The sequence below is a fragment of the Rhamphochromis sp. 'chilingali' genome (assembly GCF_963969265.1).
Source record: "Rhamphochromis sp. 'chilingali' genome assembly, chromosome: 2".
Lineage (NCBI taxonomy): Eukaryota > Metazoa > Chordata > Actinopteri > Cichliformes > Cichlidae > Rhamphochromis > Rhamphochromis sp. 'chilingali'.
The window spans coordinates 41612152-41636706 of NC_137930.1; the positions used below are offsets into that span (position 1 = coordinate 41612152).

Below are 24555 nucleotides of genomic sequence, written 5' to 3' on the forward strand. Positions count from 1 at the left end.
TGATTATGCTTCAAATGTTATGTTGGGCAGCACAGCAGCACGGTGGTTAGCACTGTTGCCGCACAGCAAGAAGGTCCTGAGTTCAATTCCACCATCAGGCCGGGGTCTTTCTGTGTGGAGTTTGCATGTTCTCCCCGTGTTTGCGTGGGTTCTCTCCGGGTACTCCGGCTTCCTCCCACCGTCCAAAGACATGCAGCTTGTGGGGATAGGTTAATTGGAAAATCCAAATTGTCACTAGGTGTGAATGTGAGTGCGAATGGTTGTTTGTCCCTGTGTGTTGGCCCTGTGACAGACTGGCGACCTGTCCAGGGTGTACCCTGCCTCTCGCCCTATGACAGCTGGGATAGGCTCCAGCGCCCCCCGCGACCCTGAAAAGGATAAGCGGAAGCGAATGGATGGATGGATGTTATGTTACACATATTTCACCAGACACAGTTTTCTGTAGAAACAGGAAGCTGACCCTGTGACACTGACATTTACCGCAAGAGACCAGTGCAGAAATACACATCCGCAGAAGTTGACTTGCATTATATTATTCTTAGAAATTGACACACACACACACACACACAGCTTACACGCAGACAGCATCAGGACCTGCGTAACAGGAAATGTGATTATATTTGCATATTGACAATGTAACCTATAAAAATAAACGAATATTGCAGTTCGTTGTGTCTCTCTGTCTGAGATTCACCCGTGCTGCACGTTATCAGTATCAAGTGTCTCAGTGTTGTTTATTCACCTGACTGTTTGTTAACTGTAAATCTCTGACAAACCCCAAAATTAATCAACATTCTCTATCCATTAACGCTTCTAAATAACAACTATAAAATTTTATGGTAAATGGCCTGCATTTGTATAGCGCTTTTCTAGTCCCTAAGGACCCCAAAGCGCTTCACACTACATTCAGTCATTCACCCATTCACACACACATTCACACACTGGCAAGCTACATTGTAGCCACAGCTGCCCTGGGGCGCACTGACAGAGGCGAGGCTGCCGGACACTGGCGCCACCGGGCCGTCTGACCACCACCAGTAGGCAAACATGGGGTTAGTATCTTGCCCAAGGATATTTGGCATGCAACCAGGAGGCAGCCTGGGATCGAACCACCGACCTTCTGATTAGTGGCTGACCTGCTCTGCCACCTGAGCTACAGCCACCCATGGCATGTTAAGTCATTTATGCAAATAGATTAAAAACTGGTATTACTAATATTAATTTGGAAACACAGTCTGGGTTTATTAGAGGTCACTCTGTCCATGATAATATCAGACTTGATCTTTTAGAACATAATGATTTAATAGAAGATGAAGGATTTATTTTATTTCTTGACTTTTTTAAAGCCTTCGACACCACTGAGCACTGATTTATGATCCATACCTCAAAAACTCTTGGATTTGGAGAAAAATTCATTAACTTTTTAAAACTAATTTATTAGGATGCAGACACTTCTATCCTTTACTCTTTGGCACATCCCTTAGATTTTCAGTCATGAACGGTATTAAACAAGGTTGGCCCATTTCCCCTCTGCTTTTCACAACAGCAGCGGAGATATTACCAACAAATTCTGACTTTGAAAAAATGAATGTGCTTGATACACAATCGATTTTTAGCCAACTGACAGTGATCAAAGTCCTCGAAGCCTCCGATACATACACTTATTTTCTAAGGCTTCTGCTTTAAAAGGAAATCTTAATTAATGCAAATTCGTGACTTTTCTTTATGAACAGTTTGGTCTATTTTACACTTGTTAGATAATTCTGGAAACCTGATGCCTTTTATACTCTTCAGCTCCAAATTCCATTTGGATGTCAAGGAACGATATCAGAAAGTTATTAAAGCAGTTACAGAATCTGTTACGTCAGTCTCTTACAATTTGCATCATAATAATATTAGTCCAAAGCTTCTTGAATTTCTGCTGAAGGGACATTCTGTTATTAATATTAAAAAAAAGTTGTCCAGTAATGCAACAAGAAAATGATTTATCCAAGAGTTGCTTCCATTCTTAGCTAACAGAGCTTTGCTGCTCACCTCCAATCTAAAGAATCCAAAGGAAAGTCAATTTTTTTAAGTTCCCTATTGCTCCAAAAATAAAAGAGATGCATTTAAAATCATTACCCATCTGGAGATTTCTTGAGACATCAGTTTACCTTGACCCATAATGACTGCTCTTTCTGTGATGAAGACATAGAAACCACTGAGCATCTGTTTTTTCAGTGTAAATTTGTAAAGGTTTTCTGGGATGAGCTACAATATTGTTTGGCTTCAAAGCTTCACAAGTTACCTGAGAGCGACAGTGTGAACCTGAGACAGGTAAGTCCGTTTTACTGCTGCATCATCATGTTCAGGGGCTTCATCACGTTTGTGACCCTCAGACTATTAGATCACACAGAGATCTTTAATGAATGTCATATTCTCTTTTATGATTTATATGTTTCATACACACACACATACAGACAGGCACATATACAGACTAAGGTTGGGTGACTGGACGAACATATCGACTATCAACGATAGGGCAGCCTATCGTTGATAGTCGATATGTTCGATATGCCCTATCGTTGATAGTTTTGTACAAGGGCAATTTATCCATGAGTAAGTTTGCTAATATTGTTGGTTGAAGCTAACCGAAGCAGTCAACAGAAATAATTAATAGCGCTGTGTTAACGGCACCCTCCTCCAGCTGCGACCAAATGCAGCAGCGATCATTTACTCAAACTCATAACAGAAACAAAGAACGGTGGTAGGCTAAGTTAAGGGAGTAAAGCATTTTATCTAAATTAAAATAAACACACACACACAATGGTGGAGAGGGAAACAAAGAGAAACTGGCTTCTTTTTTTCAACTATAACCGTGTTTACAGTGTTTACACTCTTCCCGGGAACATAAGAAAAAATCTCAGATGTAAAGTTAAGTCTTTTGTGCGATTCAACGTATCTCAAATAAATAAATAATCCAAAAAAGTAGCTATATTAATACTGAAACAAACAAGAAAAGAAGGTAAAATATTCCCTCCAAACAAAGCGCATAAATTCTTTGACAGGAAAACAAGCATGTTTACTTTATCAGGTTTTAGCAGTATGTGCAGGTCGTTAACAATTTTACTAGCGGTGTTGAAGATGCTGAACGTGTGCTCGTGCCTGGTATACAGATATTTCCAAGCAGAGTGAAACTGCTGGGTCGACCCCCCACCCACTTGAAACGTAAAGGCAAATAGGCGGAGCGGTTAGTGCTACGTTTGTGCTGATTTGTGCAGGTAAAATTAGCGTTTGTGCTGCTGCGGTTTCTGAGATGTGCTCTTATGGTATTACTGCTGAAAAATGTTTTTTTCAAACGACTTTTCGCTTTGTGTGTTCATTTGTTCAATAAAGTTCTGTTGAAAAAAACTCTTCTTATTGTATTTAATCAGCTAAATTTGTAATGAGTCTAGTTTGTTTTTGTTTGTTTTTTACTTCAATTTCTTTACTTCAGTCGCTTTTCGTTCATAAAACTACGATGCAAATGCTTGAGGATTTTTTTTTAGAGTGGATTAAAAAAAACTTTTTTGAAAACTACATTTGAACATTTTACACTCCCAAGAACACGTTTTGAAAAACGAACACGCTAGCAGTCTTTTGCATCGAATACACATTTTTTTTGGCAGAAAAAAGTATTATTTGGCATTACTGTGTCTGAAGGATTCTTAGAACAGCGTGTTAAATCTGATTTCTGAACAAGGTAAGCTTACATTTAAAATCCTGAGGTTTTAGTTACTGAGTTAATACATGATATAGCTAACTGTCTGGATCAAAGGGATTTTTTTTTCAGTGTTAAACATTTTCAAAAATACAGCAATTGCAAATTTGCAAATCCAAGAAAACTTAAAAAAAAATGTTTCTAAAGCACTTTAAAGACATTCAGTACACTGGACTAAAGTGCTGTACAGTACATATTAATGGGTTAAACACTCAGACTCAAGTCTCAAGCACTGCACCAAGATTATATGCCAGTGGGACTGCCTGAAGAAGAAAACACAATGTGTTAAACATTTCTTTGTCAGGTCATTAGCAAAACTTCTTCAGTCACAATGCTTGGACCATGTAAAACAGCTCCTACAAGCTATCACTGTTGTGGCCCTCAGTGAGGCAGAAGGTGATGACAGTTCTGGAGCCCCTCTTCCTTCAGAAAGGTGCAAGAAATACCTGAAAGCCCAAATTGCTCAAGACTCCATCATCATTCCAGATGAACAGACAGAGGAAAGTGAGAGAGTGGATTCCGTTGATGAGATCCAGACTGACCTACGACACTGGGTAACAGAAATATGTGAGGAGAGCAGGTCACTTGCTGCAGCAAATGGGGATAGAGATAATATTCACGTTCTCCCTGAGATTATTCCTCATATAATAAGAGTGGCAAGTTACTTGCCACTCTGGACAGGAATAATGGTCCCTCTCTTCCAAAGCACCAGCATCACAGCAAGTTCAGCCACTGTTGAAGCTGAGTTCAAAAACATAAAACATGGCCTTTTCAAACATGAAAACTTGCCTGTTCAAGTCGATCGCTTCATTGCTCGTCATCTTTCCTTCATCGAGGGAAATATGCGGATTTGTTCTGCAAAAGAAAAGATCAAAGATGAGGCAACAGTGGGATCACTGAAAGTCACAGATGCCAATTCTGGATCCATGACGACTCACAGTGCAGAAGACAAAATAAAAATGGATGCTCACCTGTTTGTGGGGTCTGATGCTGCCACAAACATTCCTCCGGCTGATGAAGATGCAGTTGAGAACTGGAGGGGCCTGACTGTTCCGCCCAAAAAAAGGAAGAGGACTTCCTACCTCTCTCCATGTACCGAATGGCTCCATGCAGATGAATCATTTGGGGCCAAAAGAGTGAAGGTGGGATTATTAAAAAAATGGAAACCTTCATCAGCCTATTAGATTAGGGGAATCAACAATCTCTGTGCTCAATACCTGTGCATTTGATGCATTTTTTCAGTGCTTTTGTTGTGCCTTCTGTGACAGCTCCACATTTCAAAGTGCTGTTCTGAAGGACAGTGAAAACCCAGTCCTGCAGCTGGTGGAAGCTATTGCCACAGATGGTGTGACCCAACAAACCTACAGGAGGAGAGCAGAGCTGCTTAGTGTAATGTTTGAAGCTGTCTCGTTGAGGTCTGGTGCGATTCAAATCGATGCTCAGTGCAATATCTCCGCTGTAATTGCTAAGACAATGAGGGACATATCAAGTGTTTGTTTTACCAAACACTGCTCTTCACAGCACTGCTACCTCAGCAAAGGGATGACAAGGGAAGTGCCATTTGTTTCTCCTGCCATCTCTGTTCTCAAAGAGTCTGGTATGGCACATCTTGGCACTGCTGTGGAAGCAGGACTTGGCCTACCTGAGTCTACCTGCCTCGGGCCACTCTCCAATCCATCTCTGTGTCCATCACAATTCAAAACAGAAGACAGCACCACAGGAAATGAGCTCTGTGCAGGGACAGTTACTCACAGCTACAACATTGGAGATATCGTGTGGATTGATACTGATCTTGCAAACCAAACAGAATTTCCATTGAATGAATTTCCCTCCAACCTGGTTCTCCAAGGAAAGTTGTTCACTTTAAGGGGAATTAATTGCTTTCCATGGAAAGATGACCAGTGATGGTTTGGGGCATTACACTGCATACTGCAGGAGAGCTCCATGTGTGTGGGAGTGCTATGATGACCTGGGAAATGGAGTGACAGGAGCATCTGAAAAGAACAAAATACAACCCCATGCTGTGTTATACTAGGGGTGGAGGAAAAAATCGATTCTGTGTAGTATCGTGATATTTTGTTTGCTAACAATGTATCGATACAGGAACAGCAGAAATCGATATTTTGTTACAAAAAAGTTTTTGTGCTCTAACTTCAGAGCATGTTGATCCTTTTTCTGAGCAAAAATCCTGACATTCCTTCACTGTCCAAATGTGTTTAACTTTTTTTGGCAGCAATAAATATGACAGTTTACTTATTTTAATTTAAGACATGTTTTATTTTAATTAAGTTTAAAACTTTTTTTATTTAATGTAAAATCATATTTTGTTTTAATTTACTTTCAAATTCTTCAGTTGCTGAAGGGGCTGCATAGTTTTCATAAATTGCATAGTTCAGAATAGCTATAAGTGTACCAGATGGTTGCATTCAGTTAAGTTGGGCTAGACTGTAATACAAACCGTTCAGTTTGTCAACAATAAAACTGACTGAAATGAGAGAAAAACTGAGTGTGAGACTTTGATATTAGATTAAATGAATATTGATAAAGTTTACTTTTATGTACAGAATCTAAATATCGCAAAAATTATTTAAAAATTGCAATAATATCGTATCGTGCGTTAAGTATTGTGTGTGAATGTGTGTGTGAATGGGTGGATGACTAGATATGTAAAGCGCTTTGGGGTCCTTAGGGACTAGTAAAGCGCTATATAAATACAGGCCATTTACCATTCAAGTATTGTGATAATATCGTATCGTGGGATGTATGGTGATTCCCACCTCTATGTTATACACAGTATAATGAGTGCTGCCTGCATTTTTCTGTTTTATTTGGTTCATTACAGTTACATGTGTTCAAATGGCTAGTGTGTGTTATCAGTAAGTTCAGTTTTGCATATAAAGTTAAAGTTCTAAATTAAAAATCTTTTAACACTCTTTTGTCAGTCTGATGTATATTTGCTTTACACACCCATTCACCTTCACCTGTAGCCTTGAAAGTAATCGTTCCATTCTTCTGTCAATAATCTTTCTGTATTTGTTTTGTGTTGACCTCGTGGCTTAAGTCAGGGGTCAGCATCCTTTTCAGTTCAAAGGGCCCCTTTTGCCCCTGCTGCTACAAAACGTGTCTAGAGCCTTAAAAAAAGAAAGCGCTTATAAATATCTAAAAAAAAATGAGTTGTTGTATCGTGTAAGCTACAGAAATGTAAATAAAAATGTTTATCTTTAGATTTTATAAGAAAATGAATCATCTAACAACGGAAAAAGGTATTTGTTAAAATGAAGCTTAAGTGAGTCCTTTCCATAAAAATTGAAAATTAGGAAAGATGTGCAACCAACTTGAAAATTATAGCAAACAGTTTTGAAGCTAAGAAACATTAAATCGCTTTTAAAAGCCTTGTACATTCTGTGAATAGTCAATGCAGATATTTCATAAAAAACTAACTGTTAACAGAACCCTTTCTTGTTGTCTTTATAATAAAACATTACTTACTTGGTCTTATAAGAGCCACAGTGGAGGGGCCAGAGAGCCACATGTGGCTTTAGAGCCGCAGGTCGAAGACTCCTGGCCTAGGTGCTGTGGAATATTCAATTTTCTACATGTAGGTGGCAACCTATGAAAGCAAACACTTTATTTTCTTCTGAGACAGCTACATTAATAATAATGAACATATATAATTCAAAACAAAATATAGAGACAAACTGGGTATGTAAAAAATAATAATAATTTAGGTATACGTGAATCACTTCACATGAAACTCAGTTTTCCACAGAAAAAAAATAAACGTTTCTGCACTGGTAACAAAAGAAATATCGACCCTTCCGACTAAATTGTGTTACTAGAGTTTGAACTAATAAAACTTAATATGCAGCAAGCCTAAGAAAAGTGGACAGTCTTCTATAAAAGAGCAAAACTCCACAGCTGCTGAAACTCACTGCCACAGACACTGGTGTTATACAGCGTAGGCCGTAAGAATTAAAATCATTATATCTCAGAAACCGTAGCAGCACAAATGCTAATTTTACCTGCACAAATGTAACACCAACCGCTCCGCCTATTTGCCTTTACGTTTCAAGTGGGTGGGGGGTCAGCTTCACTCTGCTATATTTCCATGGCATGTGTGACATCAATGGGAAACGTTTTTCATGCCCTTTCCACCAGTGGAAATCAGCAGATCATCTTCTCCATCTACGACCTCCTCGCTGAGATAACAGTCCATTTCTGTCCGTGCCTTCTCCTCCAGTGTGCAATTTGTTTGTCCATGTTTGGACTTCTGTGTTCTAAACACGCAAATCAGTCTGTGCATGATTTCACTGCTCCTCTCATCAAAACTTTTGTGCAAGAAAAATATATCACCTATTGCCGGTTATTGGTCTGATGATTGCCGGTTGGAAATTTTTTATTTATTTTTACATATTACCCAACACACACACACACACACACACACACACACACACACACACACACACACACACACACACACACACACACACACACACACACAATGTGACAGCCACAAAAGAGGAAAAAACAAAAACAAAAACCCAGAAACTCTTGTGTGAACCTAATGGAGAGCAACATGCTGCTCCACAAAGACAACAAAGACAAGTTTCTACTTAAACTTTATTCAGTTTTTTACTGATTCCAGCATTTAAAACACGATCACATAAAACAGTTTCCTTCACAGGGTTCACGTCATAAAACACAAGACGAGATCACACCAGCTGGTCCCACACAGCCTCAGGCAGTGCACCAGAAGTAAGTGCACATGCTAAAAAGCCTGTGACCAAAATTATGTCCACATACTTTTTGCTGGAGTTGGACTTTAAATCCAGCAATCCCTGCGATCCCATTGGTCCAGAATGTAAACTCCACCCTCCTCAGTGTGAACCATCAAAAATAAAGTAATCACAACAGTAGAGACGTTCTTATGTCATCATCAGCACATGTGGCAAGTGCTAAGATGTCGACTTAAAGTGAAGTGAAACGAGTCGAGGCTCCGCCCCCACCTTCAGTCAGCAGTAAGGCAGCAGGTGGCAGCGGCGTTAAGGCCAACGGTGACTCAACTGGCCAAACAGATCATGATGCTTCAATTTAAAACAAAGTCAAGTGACTGCTTCTGACAAAAACAAAAGTTAAAATTTCATTTGATCAACATCGAGCTCCGACTGGCTGATTCAGATAATAATAATAATAATAATAACAATAATAATAATAATTTTCTAAATATCTTAAAACGTAAACATGAAGTAAAATTTAACCAAAAAAAAAAAAAAGCTTTTGATTTGCTCTGTACATACAACAAATCAAAACAGCTCCTAATCAATCAATTCCTAGTAGTCAAAGAACTGATTACATCCTGCCTTCTGATTGGTGGCCCAGCTAATGAGCTGCTAACGATGCTAAGCTAACAAAACGGGGAAAAAAAGTGAATTGGCCAATCAGAAGACAACTAGCTTGTCGTTTGTTGCCAACTACAGTATGATGTGACATTACCATTTTTACCAGGTAATGCTGTAATTTAGTGTGTCGTGCTAATTAGCCAACTTGGTGTTTAGTTCTATTAGCACACAGGCCAGAATGCTAATACTGAGTGTTAGCGAGCATTCATAGTGCTAAAGAGCATGAATGCTAATGGCAGTGTTCTGTGATGTCAACAACCACCGCCTTTCTCCAACTAAACAGGAAGTAGCCCATTCCAGCACCAGCTGCCACAGCAATACAGAGGTAACCGTTGTAGGTCATGAAGATGAGCATCAGGAAGTAGCTGACGACCACCTGGATGATGTGCAGCAGGGTCTGTAGGAAGTGGGCGGGGCTCAGCATGCGCTGCCTGAGAGGTCAAGAGATAAGACTTAGCATTAGCATCAGCATGCTAAATAATATTACCCTTCAATACTTGTAGCCCTGTTAGCATTAGTATTGCTTTTGCTTATAGCACTTAACACATTATAATAAGCTTAGAGTTAGCATGGAACCTGATGACTGAAACATCTTCGGATTGCTAAAAGTATCCTAAGCTAAAATTGTGTACATTACCATGGATTAGTGTTAGCAGTTAGCATCAGCAGTAATAAAGTTAACATGTTTTAAAGTTAACATCATGCACAAATGACAGCGACCAAAGTCTTATGGTGACTTACGGTGTTTAATGTTCAGTTTCACAAAGACAAAACATGTATTTATTTGTAAGACTTAGCCCACCACTAGCTTTAGCCTGTCCAGAATCAGAACTAGAATTATTACAGTTAGCATCATCAGCTTCCCAGTGTCACAGAGCAAGACACCACATGCAGGCAGGAAGTCCTCCACCACTGTTAACCCTTTAACATCCACCCGCATATGATTAGATTAACATTAGCATTTGAGTCAACTAAACCATTAGCAGGTGTAGGACATCCTGTATGAGAACCTGCAATTAGAAGCTGCATAGAAGTCTGAACAGCCTGATCAAAGCAGACAGACAGACCCACCTAGGACAAGAACCTGAACCAAAACCAGAACCCAAACCCATTTACCTGGGAAATAATTCCACGAAGCGGGAGTTACTCATGACAGGAGGCACCGCCCCCTCCAAATGTTGGCTGCCAATCAGTAAAAATTAGTGTTTACCATGAGGTAAATGACTAGGAATTCTGAGAGACCGACACCTCCTACTCCTCCTTCTTCTCCTGTTTAACAGTTACCGTTAGCAACGTACCCAACCGTCTTGTGCGTCTCCATCAGCACTGTCCCATCAGCCCCGGGGAGTGGCATGGAGTTGTAACGGACGTTGACCTGACTACGACGCAGAAGAACCTCACGACCAATCTTCAACCCCTCGTACAGGGCGGCCAATAGGAAGACACCAATACATGCCCCCACCATCTCTGATTACGTCAAAGGAAGAGGAGGTGGAGTTAACAAACAGTTAACAGATCCAGTTATAAAAAACACATTCAAAATTCATACTGCAAGCAAAATTTCTAAAAGTCTAAATTTAATCATAATCTACATAAAATGAAAAATCTGAAAAACTAAACGTATTCAATTTAGTACAAAACGCATTTTTATACATAACCCTAAAGCTATACAGATATAACTACAAATGTAAATATAATATTAAAATCATTATAAATTATAAAATAAGAACAAAATAAGCACACAAAAAGAATTTAAAAAGTCTTCAAGTTTATTATCAGAGGAAATAAAGGATCTTAGCCACAATTGTGCCGGTGACATCACTCACCTCCAGGTGAGTTGATGAGCAGACCGGTGAACAGCAGCTCCACGTTATTGTAGCCGAAGTAAAATGTCATCATCTAGTTAACAACAGCATGACATCACACAGAGACCTTTCACTACATCATCTATGACCTGTTATTAGCAGTGATAAGCCCCACTTCTTACCATCATGTGACCTCCATGGTTCCCTTCCCCTCCTCCTCCTCCAGAGCCGTGGTCGTGCTCTGAGCTGGTGGGCGGGGCCATGGTGCTGTGATTCATGTGGTGATTCATGTGGTGATTCATGGCTGCTGTGAGACGAGACAAGAACCATCATCATCATCATCATCACGAACACCACCACTACGCTCTTTGGACTATAGCTCCCACAATGCTTTGGAAGCAGGAACATTTAGTGAACATTTCAAAATTAAAGTATCTGAACTCTGTGTGAGCAGACCAAATCACGACATCAGTCGCCTTTGTTTCGCAGGTATGATTGAAACCACTGCAGAGCGGTACCTGTAACTTCTACAGCATGGTATGATAAAATATTATGGTCAACGGTATAGAAACAGCTCTTCTGGTCTGAATCGTGTCTGATCAGGATATTGATCACTGACCTTATTGGCTTCTGATTATGAAATTATCGGAAAGAAGTGGTAACTATAAAGCTGAATAAACACTGGTCATGTGACTGAGTCACATGCTCGTGGTTACCACAAACTGTATATAAAAGATAGATGTCAATGTGATATCACCCGTCCCCGTTTTAGCTTTTAGGCACTAAGTGAGGGTGCTGCTTGCTCCTCCTACAGCCATCTGTCATTCACCAGTAGCCCCACCCCCAGAATCCTGCCCTGCTGCCTTATTGGTGCGTATTTGAGAGAATATTTGAAAGTCTTTGTTTGGAATTAAACAAATTATGGTTTATTGCTGTGATGCAGTCAAGGTGCGTATGTCGTCTTTGAAATCCTCTCAGGTGTGGCAGTTACGCACGCTCTCATGACGAGGCCGCTGCATCTGTAGACCGACCTGCCTTGTGTAGATCTGTTGCAGCCTGTTTTACCGTCGCCTTTGCAAACCTCTGCATAAGAAATGAGCGATGTGTATCTATGGAAACGACCCGCTGCGCCGAGACTGCTTTGTGGCATGTTAGCACTGCAGCTGCCGCCAGTGGGGCATCAGGTTTAAGCCACCCTCACCAGCCTCAGAGCGAGCTGATGATCTTCCTCAATGCCAACTCCTCCTCTCCAGCTGAGCGTCATCGTTAGCATCCATGCACGGCAACACCTGAGCTCACCTGTGCGGTTAAAATAAAGCTAAAGCAGCTGCTCTCCTACCTGTTCTTCCTCAGCGATCCTCGCTCGTCCATGCACAGACACCAACTGACCACTGGTGACATCACCACAGCACATCAGTTCGCCAACAGCTGTAACTTCAGCAACAGCCTGATGTCACAGAACAGGCGCCCTCACTGTAATCCGATTGGCCGTGAGGCCCCGAGGCTAAGGAAAGCAAAACCAGCCAGTCGGAACACTCTGAGCTGGCGTCTGCCATCAGCCAATTAGATTACAGCATCGTTAACATTAAGGGGAAGGTTGGTAATTGCCATCAGCAACCATTAAACCCCAAGTCATGTTTGGGCAGGCCGCCTCCTCTCTCTCTCTATTCAGTGCCTCTGTCTCTCGCCCTCTCTCTGACATTAGTTTTGGTTCATTTTAGTTTTTTCCACTCCGTTTGTTTTGTTGTTGTTTTATATTTTATTTATTTTTAAATGATCTTTTATTTTCAGCTGTGGTGGAGGAATTTCAGCTCTGGGATCAATAAAGTTTATCTTATGTGACCTTTATCACTGATCAGCTGCAGTTTGGTGTCAATAAAGTTTATCTGATGAGTGAAGAGGCGTGCACCTGTGCACATGTAACAGCTGAACGTAGAGCACGTATGAACAAATCAAACCCAATCTCTGTCACGTTTCTATGGGAACCCAGAATTCTCACTTCCTCTTCTGTTGTTGTTCTTCCCGCTTGAACTCGTCTGGATGCCTCGCATGATTCCCGTGGCGTTCTCTGCACAAACAGGAAGTGGGGCACATTTTCTTGGTTCACAGATGCAAAGTCCCACTGACATACTCCAAAGCTGAGGAAGTCAGATCAGACATGAAACGTGTGTTTGGACACAGCGAAACTCCTGCTTCCTGATGATGTCATCACCTGTGATATCTGTCCAGAATAAACGTCCACAGAAGCACGGTGAGGGCACGGAGGACACCGCGCAGCGTTTCAAGTTCACACAAAAAAGAAACAGGATGGGACGAGGAGACGCCCTTTTCATCTGAGACGTTTGCAGAGGAGGTGGAGCTTCTCAGCTTTTCCGACAGCAGACCATCCATCGGCCAATCATGCCATTCTCTGTTACCTCTGACTGAAAGGCCTGCAGCACCGCATCAATCAGAACTTTTCATGACTCAAACTGATCAATAATGCACAGCAGCGGTCTGAACGTCAGTTTTCACTCTGAACAAAATGGGCACTTCCTGTGACATCAATTCAGTATTAAGTTAATTCATTTAGCGCCAAATCACAGCAAGGTGCTTCATACTGTAAGGTAGAGACCTACAATAACACCCACCAATCAGCAAGCACTTGGCAACAGCGGGAAAGAAAAACTCCTTTTTTTTACAGGAAGAAATCTTGGGCAGCACCAGGCTCAGCGAGGAGTGGCCATCTGCCGCAAGGGGAGAAAGACTTCATGCTTCAGCGTGGCAACAGGAAAGGTCAGGTGTCTCACTTCAAACACCAGCAGGTCGACTGCTCTGCGTTCCCCTGTGTGACCATCAGTGCAGGTGCAACCACACAGGATGTTACGCCTTTCACACATTTCAAAATAAAACTAACTCAATTCTTCATCTTTACCTGCTGTTTTCACTGTGAATCCTGTGCTCTGATTGGCTGATCTCAATTTATTTAGAAATTCTTACCTGCAGGACAAAGTGACGGGTGATCGAGCTCTGAAGAAACTGAAACAGCGAGAGAGACACAGAGACTTTAACAGCAGATAAAAGCTGATTACACGACAACCTCCAGCCAGTCATAGGCTGGCTCCACCATCAGACAGCCAATCAGCTTTGAGCAGGCTGAACTCTGACTGCTTCATTCTGTCCCTCTCTTTCTCTCTCACACACACACACACGCACACACAGCAGGAACCTTGATGAACCTGGATCCAGGTGAGAGGTGGATCACCTGTCTGAGGGTTCAGTGTGGGGCCTTACAGGATTGAACATCTCTGATTGTATTATTATACATTAAAGAATTCAACCAAACTTAATGAATGTGATTCAAGGGGCATCTTGAATCGAATGTGAATCAATAATCAATGACAAGTGTGACTGCAGCTCAGCAGGATAAGCTCTGAGCTGACTTTACCTCCTCTAAGGCTCTGACAGAAGTTTGGAGCAAGGTGATTGGACATCAGTGTTACCCACACTGTGAAAGCTCTGCTCTGATTAGGTGGTCTCTGCTGGTCCTGATGCGGCTGACATCACATCCTGTTCCTGCAGATGAGCAAAGTGACTCATCGCTTCTAGCACTTATCCACCAGCTGAACTGAGCTCAGTGAAGCCAGCCCTCGCTGCTGCAGCAGACCTCCAGTCAATCATTCACACCCTCCTCAGCTTTGACCCCAGCAGTCACATAGCACTTTAATTTCAGTTCACATAGTTCAGGAGGTCCTACAGAAAAAGAACCCGAGCATGGCGGGTTCATGCCAAAAAGGTGTGACTTTATGGAGGTCAAAGGTCACACAGCAAGAATCAGACACATGAGGTTAGAATCAGCTGGCAGGTAAAACGACAACAACCTCCAAAACACCTGATCAGAAGAAATCAATCATCATAACCAACACCGCTGACCCACACCTGATGGCTGACTCACCGTGTGCGCACAGTCAGCAGTGATCAGACATCAGGACTGCATCAATTCTGCAATCTACTGACAGGCGAGCAGGAGCTGCTGCAATACTTAGGGCAGAGATCAGAGGTTATCCCTGTGTGTGTCTTCTGCTTTGATTCCTGTAAAACCCCGGTTGTCAAACATTAGCCCCGGGGGCCAGAATCAGACTGGCAAAGACTGCAGTCTAGCTCACTGGATGGCACTGGTATATCTGAACAATGTCTGCGTGGAGTTCAGGGATTTTGGACTTTTAACTGTATTTTCGAAGCTTTACAGCTTTTCTGCTGGTAAAGAGCTCCTCCCACTCTCATTCACGCAACACCACAGCAAATACATAACAGAAAAACAACTGAATGACAGAAACGTTCTTCTGTCAGAGCCACAAGAAAACAATAGTAAAGGAAACTCTTCAGTTATGTAATTACAGGAGGATCTGTGTAATAAGCTACCAGAACCAGAACTTTCTCTGAATTTTACACATTTATTAATTTATCCTGGAAGATTTCATGTCATTATCTTTATCAGCAGCATTGTATTATTATATTTAAAAATGATACATCCTGTTGAACATGCACTCCTTTTCTCACATTCACTGAGATCAAATGTGATGTTGGACTTCTTCACACCAAAGCTTCTCTGGTTTAAGATCAAAGCTGCCAGCATGGAGTCTGACAGGCTACAGAACTTCCCTGACCTCTTGAAACTGCGTGTGTGAGTGTGTGTGTGTGTGTGTGTGTGCACTCGTGTGTCAGTGAGTGTGTGTGTGTGTGCACTCGTGTGTGTGTGTGTGTGCACTCGTGTGTGTGTGTGTGTGTGTGTGCACTCGTGTGTGTGTGTATTTCCAACATAAACCTGAGAAACTGGTTCTACAGTCAGAAACAAAGAGAGAGTGTGTGTATGTTCTAGGGGTGGGGGAAAAAATCGATACTGTGTAGTATCGTGATATTTTGTTTGCTAATAATGTATCGATACAGGGACAGCAGAAATCAATATTTTGTTACAAAAAAGGTTTTTATGCTCAGAGCATGTTGATCCTTTTTCTGAGCAAAAATCCTGACATTCCTTCACTGTCCAAATGTGTTTAACTTTTTTTGGCAGCAATAAATATGACAGTTTACTTATTTTAATTTAAGACATGTTTTATTTTAATTAAGTTTAAAACTTTTTTTATTTAATGTAAAATTATATTTTGTTTTAATTTACTTTCAAATTCTTCAGTTGCTGAATAGGCTGCATAGTTTTCATAAATTGCATAGTTCAGAATAGCTATAATTGTACCAGATGGCTGCATTCAGTTAAGTTGGACTAGACTGTAATACAAACCGTTCAGTTTGTCAACAATAAAACTGACTGAAATGAGAGAAAGACTGAGTGTGAGACTTTGATATTAGATTAAATTAATATTGATAAAGTTTAACTATATGTACAGAATCTGAATATTGCAAAATATTTTTTTAAAAATCGCAATAATATCGTATCATGCGTTAAATATTGTGATAATATCGTATCGTGGGATGTATGGTGACTTCCACCTCTAGTATGTTCCCAGCATAACTCTGAGCAACCGGTTCTACAGTCGTGTGTGTGTACATGTTTTGACATCTTTGTGAGGACAGAAAATTGGACAAAATGCCTGTGAAGCTCAAAATGTGGTTTTAGTGTCAGGGTTACAATTGGGTTATGGTTAGGTTTAGGCTGAGGGTTAAGATTAAGCATTCGTTTAGATGGTTAGGGAAAGCATTATGTCAATGAGATGTACTCACGAACATATGAAAACGAGTTTGTGTGTGCGCGCGTGCGTGTTCATCACTGTGAAAACACCGTCTCGGTGTCTTCACAGTGATGTTATCTGAGGTCACGCCGTGGTTTGAGGACGTCAGGTTTGTTTCTTCTTCTCTGTCGGATTATGATCCAAGTGTTTTTGTCGCGTGTAGAAGACACACAGAATTCCAAAAGGTTGATTCTGTTCATCTGGACGTAGCGTCACCCATCCAGGTGACATCCAGTCTCAGCTGACTGCAGGGTTCGAAAACACACACAGACACTCAGGTGAGTGGAATCCCTGAGGACACCTGGCCACTTACAGCCGCCGTGTCCATGTACACGCGCGTGCACGTGGCAGACTGCACCTGCTGTGCCGCTGCGTGTTGCCTTCGCCAATCACAGTTCGTCACCAAACTCCCTTTGAAATCTGTGGAATTCTGGAAGCAAAGCGGGCGGCCACGACAGCGGATCTGAGGGGTATTCACGTCACACAGCGGGGGGGTTCACAAGGACCTGAACTCTGAGGGGAGGGCTGCACAGAGCCGGAGTAATCACGCAAACCTCCCGTTTCCGACCCGGTTGCTGATTCCGATCTCGGACCTGCCCGTTTACCGTTAAAGCTCACCTTTCTTAAACTGAAGTTTTTTTGCAGGGAGTCTCGTACAACCGCCAGTCATGTGCTAGCGCGTTGCAGCAGAGGTCACTGGCAGAGTTCCGACGAATCAAACTCAGGTCAGCTCACCTGGAAAAGATCCGGAGGTTCCTCCTGCTCTCTTCCTTCGTCGGCTCCGAAGCAACAAACTCAGAGGTTCTGGGGAAAAACCCAAAGAAGAACCACAGAAAGAAGAAGGAGGAGGAAAAAAAAGTCGCTCAGCTCAAGTTCTCACTGTCTGCCTCTGCGCCACTACGCCGCCACTTCCGGCAGTGACGTCAAGACGTTTTTACGAAGCTTAGAGGAGGTTGAAGGGAAAAAACGAATCACCAATCAGAGGGCAACTCCTGATGAGGGGGCAGAGCCTCGGAAGCCACGTCGTAGACTTTTTGTAATGACGAGTCAGGTGACAAACAGCAGGGCAAAAAGTGATGCCATCAAGTCACGTCACTTGTCAGAGTCCAACAATAAAACCATCAAGAACAACAATAAAAAGAACAACAAAAAAAATAAAATAATAAACAAGAACAGAAACAATAAAATTATGAAAAAAACGCCATAAACAACAAAAACAACAGAAAATCTTTTAAAACAAAAAAATATATAAAACCATCAAAAACAATAAAAACGACTGAAGCGCATCAGAGGACAAACAGGTGCTGTGACTGTTTGTGGCCATCAGCAGGCAGATGTGAAGTTCTGCTCTCACAGCTGGAGCAGGAAACTGACCCTGCTGCAGGTATGTGCACCTGTTCACTGAGATGAGCTCCTGTCCCTGACAAAGGAGTACACTTGGAGTCACACTGTCTCGGGATGACGAATGAGGGCTCAACCCTGTGCAGGATGACCTCACAGGCCGGAGCTCACTCACACAGATGGTTTCCATCAGGCTGAAGGACCTGTTCACTGGTGATGCTTCAGTTGAATCATGTTTGTTTACAGTCAGGGTTAAAAGGTCATATGCAGGTAAGAATGTCATCAATTCATTCACCACAAAAAGCTTCAGAGAGAGAAAACAGGAGGGTGATGACACCAAATGCTGCTGGGGCTTACCATTATGCACTACTCCTTCAGGAATGCAGCAAAAATATGAACATAAACATGTTCACATGCACACACACGCACATGTGTCACAGTTATTTACTGTGTGTGCTTTTTTATGGTGTGTTATCACAGTGCAAAGATTTCTTATGGAGCCCAGGAAGAACTTGATTACAGTACACGTGTGTGTGTGTGAGAGACGTGTTATGAATGGGCAGAGTTTGACCCTGTACACTAAAGTTTAAACCATTTCAAATGAACGAGTTTATGATTAACTGACGGAAAGGAGTAACTGTTTCTTCTTTTTTATGTTGTTTAAATTACTCAAAATAAATACAACAATGAAATCGTTAAAAAATTTTGAACAATTAAAATATAAGTACAGTGTACTAACCAATTGTGCCACTGGAGCTTCTGGACCAATAAAACAATAAAAAGAAAAAAGACAAAACAAAATTTGAGCACACACACATTATGTATTTATTCATATATATATACATTTATATACACATTTATTTATAAATTCCCCACTCGCCCCTGCGGCAGTCTTTCTTTCAAGCTCGGGTCCTCTACCAGAGGCCTGGGAGCTTGAGGGTCCTGCGCAGTCTCTTAGCTGTTCCTAGGACTGCGCTCTTCTGGACAGAGATCTCCGATGTTGTTCCTGTGATCTGCTGGAGCCACTTGCCTAGCTTGGGAGTGACTTCACCTAGTGCTCCAATTACCACGGGGTAATTCTCAAGCTCTTCTCTGAGCCATTGGTACTTCCCTAGCTTCTTGTGTTCCTTCTTCCTGATGTTGCTGCCATTCAGTATCTCTACATCTATCACTAGAGCTGTCTTCTTCTGCTTGTCTACCACCACTATGTCTGGTCGGTTAGCCAGCACCATTTTGTCCGTCTGTATCTGGAAGTCCCACAGGATCTTAGCTTGGATTGTCTCAGGGACATCTTTACACAGCCTGCACCTGGGGTCGTGCCTAGTGTAATAGACCCCAGCCTCTATGGATCTTGTACTCAGAGCTTGTTCCTGTGCTGCCATTATTAGTGCCTCTGTGCTGTCTTTCAGTCCAGCTTTGTTGTCTCATCCTGGACTGTGTTGTTGACACTCACCAATCCCTGGCCTTCTTCCTTCCGCTTAGCATACAGGCTCAGGGTGCTGGACTTGGAGTGAAACCCTCCATGGATGGTCAGGAGCTTCCTTGTCTTGATGTCAGTGGCTTCTATCTCCTCCTTTGGCCAGCCTATCATCTCAGGTATCAGACATAAGTATTGACAGCCTGGATTTTGTTTTTACCGTTCAGCTGACTCCTCAGGACTTGCCTGAACCTTTGCTGGTACTTGGTGATTGCAGCTTTCCTAGCAGCCTCTTCATGGTTCCCATTTACGTGTGGGATGCCCAGGCACTTGTAGCTGTCTTCTATGACTTCAATGTTGCCTTCTGGTTGTTTGATCCCCTCAGTTCTGACTACCTTCCCTCTCTTCATTCAAGGTTCAAGGTTCAAGGTTCTTTATTTGTCACATGCTTAGTTATACAAGTATAACACACAGTGAAATGTAGCCTGACACGCTCCTCGACATGTGCAAAAATTGGGGGGGGGGGGGGGGGGGGGGTGTAGAGGAAGAACATTATATATATATATATACATACATATAGTATATACACTGGGTGAATGTGCAGTAGTAGCAGCAAGCAGGTGAATTCTGTACATTAATATGAATAGACATCTGACTATTTTACAGGATAGACAATATAAACATATTTAAAATTAAAGGAATTGAAATGTACATTGTGCCTTGGTTTAGTGTCTGGAAGAGAGTCCTGTCTCAGTCATTATCATCCAACTAGACTTCTCCAGTCTGAACAACGATGTCGTTGCTGTACATTCTGGTGGTGTGGATCAGTGAATCGATGTCTCGTTCAGGGTTGGCATACAACTTCATGTCATCCATGTAGAGGAGGCTGACAGCTGCTCCATTCCGTAGTCGGCATTCGTAGCTGGCAAGATCAGCTGGCAAAAGGGGAATTTTTATGTATATAAATATATATTAAATTTTAATAATAAAAGATTCAAAGTTGTGAAAACAATACATGAAAAAGATTATATTAAAGAAGTACTTAAAAATCATTTTTATGTCTCTGACCAAAGTTCAATAATTTTAAAATTGGTTTGTGTCATGTGGTTTTGGTCGTAGCACCGATGACAGCCTTCTGATTTCCAAGATGCTGGGTGCTCCACACAGAGCTTTATATATCAAACAGACATACTGAGATTTTTGAAACAATCAACGCTCAAAAACAATTTTCCCTGAGTTGCAGAGCTAAAACCAAGATGGCGTCTCGTATGTTAGTGACCAAGAGTGGAGGAACCTCCGAGCTGCTGTTAGGAACAAAGCTGTTTGAATTTCTGCAGGTTAAACTGGATGAACTCTTATCCTGAGATCTTTACTCTCGCTTACAATCTTGTTCTCATTGGGGCACGATCTCCATGTTTTCCACAGTTTCCATCGTTCTCCTCATCCTGGATCATAAAGCTGGACTACATGAGGGTGCATTCAAGTCACTGCTGAAACGACCAATCACAGTGCAGGTTTCAGAAGTTGGGTGATGTAAAAACCCAGCGTCACTGCTCACCTCTGATCTTATCTGTGATCTGACCATATCACCCGTGATAGTAGTAGTTTCAATATGGCGGACATGCGGTGTCATGGCGTTAAGCAGAAAGGAGTGTGAGGTTGTTCAAATCCTCAGCACACTGTTTTGTTTTGTTTTTAATCTTTTCTTACGTCCTTGGGTATTCTACACAATTTTCCTTGAGCTCAATCGGAAGACATTAGGAACAAGGGAACACACCCCAGGTGACTCTCTAAGTAGGGATGAGTATTGTCACCGATTTCTATAACTGATTCAATTCTGATTCACAAGGTCCCGATTCGATTTGATTCTATTCAATTTTGACTCAGAAATATTATCATTCTGATCATTTATCAGTACATATCCATATTTTTATATTCTTGTTTAAAAACAAAGGTGAAACTTGTGATGCCTTTGTGTCAAAGTAACTGAGGATAAAACACAGAAAAGCATGAAGGAGATTTACCCGGCCTGGCTTTTTATAGCAGATAACCTTAAAAATATTCTGCAGTAGATCAAAAATTAAAGAACATGAATCAGCAGAACATTACCTGATGCTGCTGAAGTGAAGCAAAGTTACAGCTAAGCATTTTGTAATTTGGCATCATTTTTAAAAAAATTTTAAAACTCGGTATTGAACAGCACAAACGGGCAACAGCACTAAACACAACTACAGACTGGTGTATAATAAGCAAGCAATAATGCAGAAAATAAAGATTTTTGATGGTAAACTGTTCTTGAAGCTCACTGAGAGAAAGAGCTGTGCAGAAAGTGTGATTTTTATGTGTCTTTACGTATCTGCGTACATGCCGTCAGGTAAAAGATCCACGCTTTGTATTTATTGTGCAGAATTAACCATTTGGCGGATATTGAAATAGTTTTGTGAGTTTTAATCTGAGATTCTGGCATTTCTGGCAAAATACATTTATATTTTTAAAAAAAAAATCGATTCAGGATTTAATGAATAGATATCACTACGATTAAATTGAATAAACCCACAGCTATCTGTAAGCACCTGTTACCCTATGAACGCGCCTGGAACACCTTCAGCCAATCACAGAGCAGCAGCACACAGACTCAGCCAATCAACATTTTTAATATGTTCATCATCACCATGTCACAGACAACAACAACAAGTTACATGGTCACAAACAGGAAACAACAATGTGGAATTGGACAGTAGTTTCATAATAAAAGTCTTTCCACTTTCTCCAGCCAATCAGACAACAGAGCTATGGTGAAACAGCCTATTAGCAGCTGTCACATCAGTTGGCAACTGCTGGTAAATTTACACCTGATTGGCTGGTGTTCAAAGTGGAAAGAACAGGCTTTTATTTTGCAAGATCAAGGAAACACTTAAAGAAAAACAAATTTAATTTGATATAAATATTTCGTAAACATCACCACAGTAACACCGACATTTAGACCACACCTTCACCCAGCATGGGAAAACAGGAAGAAATGAACTTTAACCTTCAAAATAAAAGCTCTCTGAGGTTTTAACACTTTTATAGAGTTTCTGAAATCACATGCTTTATCCAAGCTAATGCTGCTAACAAAACTAATGTCCAGGCCTCCTCTGTTTGCCCCGCCCCCCTCATCTTAGATAACATACTCGCCCCCTCAGCCAGCCACACGGTAGTTGGCATGAAACTCTGGCTGGATGTCGCAGATGCGCCGCAGCAGCTCGGTTAGCACGGCCTCTCGGTTACTACGGTAACTGGCCTGGATACGATTCATCTTCTCCGCCGTGTCACGATCCACCTCCACTGCGCTATTACCATGGGAACCAAGAGCCTGGAGGGAGGGGGAGTTTGGGCGGAAACAGACAAACATTATATATAACTTTTATTTTGAAATAACTATTATATACACAGAGTACTTAAGTATAAAAACCAGGTTTACATTTATATAGATAAAGATTTAATAATGACTACTACTAATGATTTCATAACAAACAATACAAAAAACTTATTTAAAAAGGAAAAAAAAAGAGTAGAAAAAAAGAGCAGAATCAGCTCTCCCAGCCTTCAGTCAGAAAGCTTATTAAAGGCATTTTCGAAAACAGCTCCTGTACAGGTCTGTGGAAGCAGCTGTCTGACCTCTATAAACACTGGATCACATCTGTCTTTTTGGCAGAAATGCTCATTTCAAGGCTTCAAAACGAGACTTCACAACAGCCCGGCCCATGTCTTAACTGTGCTGGCAGTACAGGAATGATATTCAATCACATATAGTAAACGTTCAGATTTTATTTTCGAATTCAATCAATGGAAACGAATTATATATATATATATATATATATATATATATATATATATATATATATATATATATATATATATTTTTTTTTTATATATATATCAAAAATTGAAAGTGAAACAAAGAAGAAAATAAAGAAAGAAAGAAAAAGTTGTTTCTGTGATTCACGCTAAATTAAAGAAGGAAAATAATAAATCATTCTTCAGCATGTAAACAGAGAGGAAGAGGAGGGAGGAGGAAGAAGGGGAGGAGAAGGACTAGGGTACATACAGCTGCCTCCTTGGTCTTGAACTCCTTCTCTCTCTGCAGGCGGTACTGTTCGATCTCAGCCTGAGCTTCTTCCTTCGCCTGCTTCAGTCGCCGATTCTTACCTGCACGTCACAACACGAGAGAGAAACCATTTAAAGACTGGACTCAGATCAGTCCGCAGGTTTACAGGTAACGGGTGGAGGACGGTGGAAGTTTAATGTCTGCAGATGAATTGATGCGCGGGTTATTAACACTACTGTGACTCTAGGTCACATGACCTCAGTGTTTCACCATCAGGAGACCGGAACCACACTGATCATGTGATAAAAAAACTGCACAGAAACAGACACCCGCGCATGAATCATGGGCTGACCGGAAGTGAACACCCTGCAGTTACCGACCGTGTTACGGTTCTGACCCGGTCACGGAGCCGTTACATTGCCGCGAGTTTTCTCCTCACAGCGGAAACAGACCTGCTTCTACCCCGATCTGAGTCGGATCGGGCAAAGCTATAATCCCCTCCCTGACGTGCTCAGGGAGGTGCCAGCAGTCTGACGGAGGACCGATCCGATGATGCTGTACCGAGTCCGGTCCGTGTCTGACGTCAGAAGAACGCGAGCAGCCAGTGAAACTGTAAATTCACCGAATTACAGACCGAGTTCTGCCTTACACGGTTTCTGCTCCCTGTCAAAGGTAACAGTGGCCCCGCTGCGGGCTCGGCGCCCAGAAGGCCGGACTGGTACTCACGCTTGCGGGCCTCGGCCACCTTCTCGGCCGCCCTCTTCTCGGCCTGCAGCAGCTGCTGGATGCCCTGAGACTGGCTCGCCATGCTGGGTCACTCTGCGCGGACACACGGAGCAAGGTCGACGGAGGATTTGTGCTGCTTCTACCTCCTCTGTGGCCGCAGTCAGCTGATCTCACGTCACGCTGCAGACGGTCACGTGAGGAGAGTCTGCGTCTTCTTCTGTGCTCAGCATGCTGTGTATCAGCGCCCCCTGCTGGGCTGGAGGGAGGTTCTCACAGTTTCTCTCCACAGTAGCTCCATCATTAATAAACAATATT

At 41.9% G+C, this 24555-nt stretch overlaps 2 protein-coding genes across 10 annotated transcripts; both read right to left on the reverse strand.

Moving 5' to 3' along the window:
* Nucleotides 1-8345: 8345 nt before the first annotated feature.
* slc31a1 (solute carrier family 31 member 1) lies at nucleotides 8346-17591 on the reverse strand. 9 transcript variants are annotated; one of them, XM_080875811.1, is made up of 8 exons: nucleotides 17402-17590; nucleotides 13923-13961; nucleotides 13574-13767; nucleotides 11126-11250; nucleotides 10965-11037; nucleotides 10437-10605; nucleotides 10255-10320; nucleotides 8346-9569 (listed from the first exon to the last, which is right to left on the reverse strand). In XM_080875811.1, exons 4-8 carry the CDS (start codon nucleotides 11243-11245, stop codon nucleotides 9368-9370), a joined length of 630 nt encoding a protein of 209 aa, XP_080731937.1. In that variant the 5' UTR covers nucleotides 11246-11250; nucleotides 13574-13767; nucleotides 13923-13961; nucleotides 17402-17590; the 3' UTR covers nucleotides 8346-9367. The 9 variants fall into 9 exon arrangements, with proteins under 9 accessions (XP_080731937.1, XP_080731940.1, XP_080731936.1 ...); XM_080875814.1 differs by lacking the exon at nucleotides 13574-13767 and adding an exon at nucleotides 14878-15014 and having other exon boundaries at nucleotides 11126-11247; XM_080875810.1 differs by lacking the exon at nucleotides 13574-13767 and adding an exon at nucleotides 14878-15014.
* Nucleotides 17592-22059: 4468 nt separating this feature from the next.
* On the reverse strand, nucleotides 22060-24429 carry atp6v1g1 (ATPase H+ transporting V1 subunit G1). The gene is made up of 3 exons (XM_080875092.1): nucleotides 24241-24429; nucleotides 23515-23615; nucleotides 22060-22779 (listed from the first exon to the last, which is right to left on the reverse strand). Exons 1-3 carry the CDS (start codon nucleotides 24320-24322, stop codon nucleotides 22606-22608), a joined length of 357 nt encoding a protein of 118 aa, XP_080731218.1. The 5' UTR covers nucleotides 24323-24429; the 3' UTR covers nucleotides 22060-22605.
* Nucleotides 24430-24555: the final 126 nt, after the last annotated feature.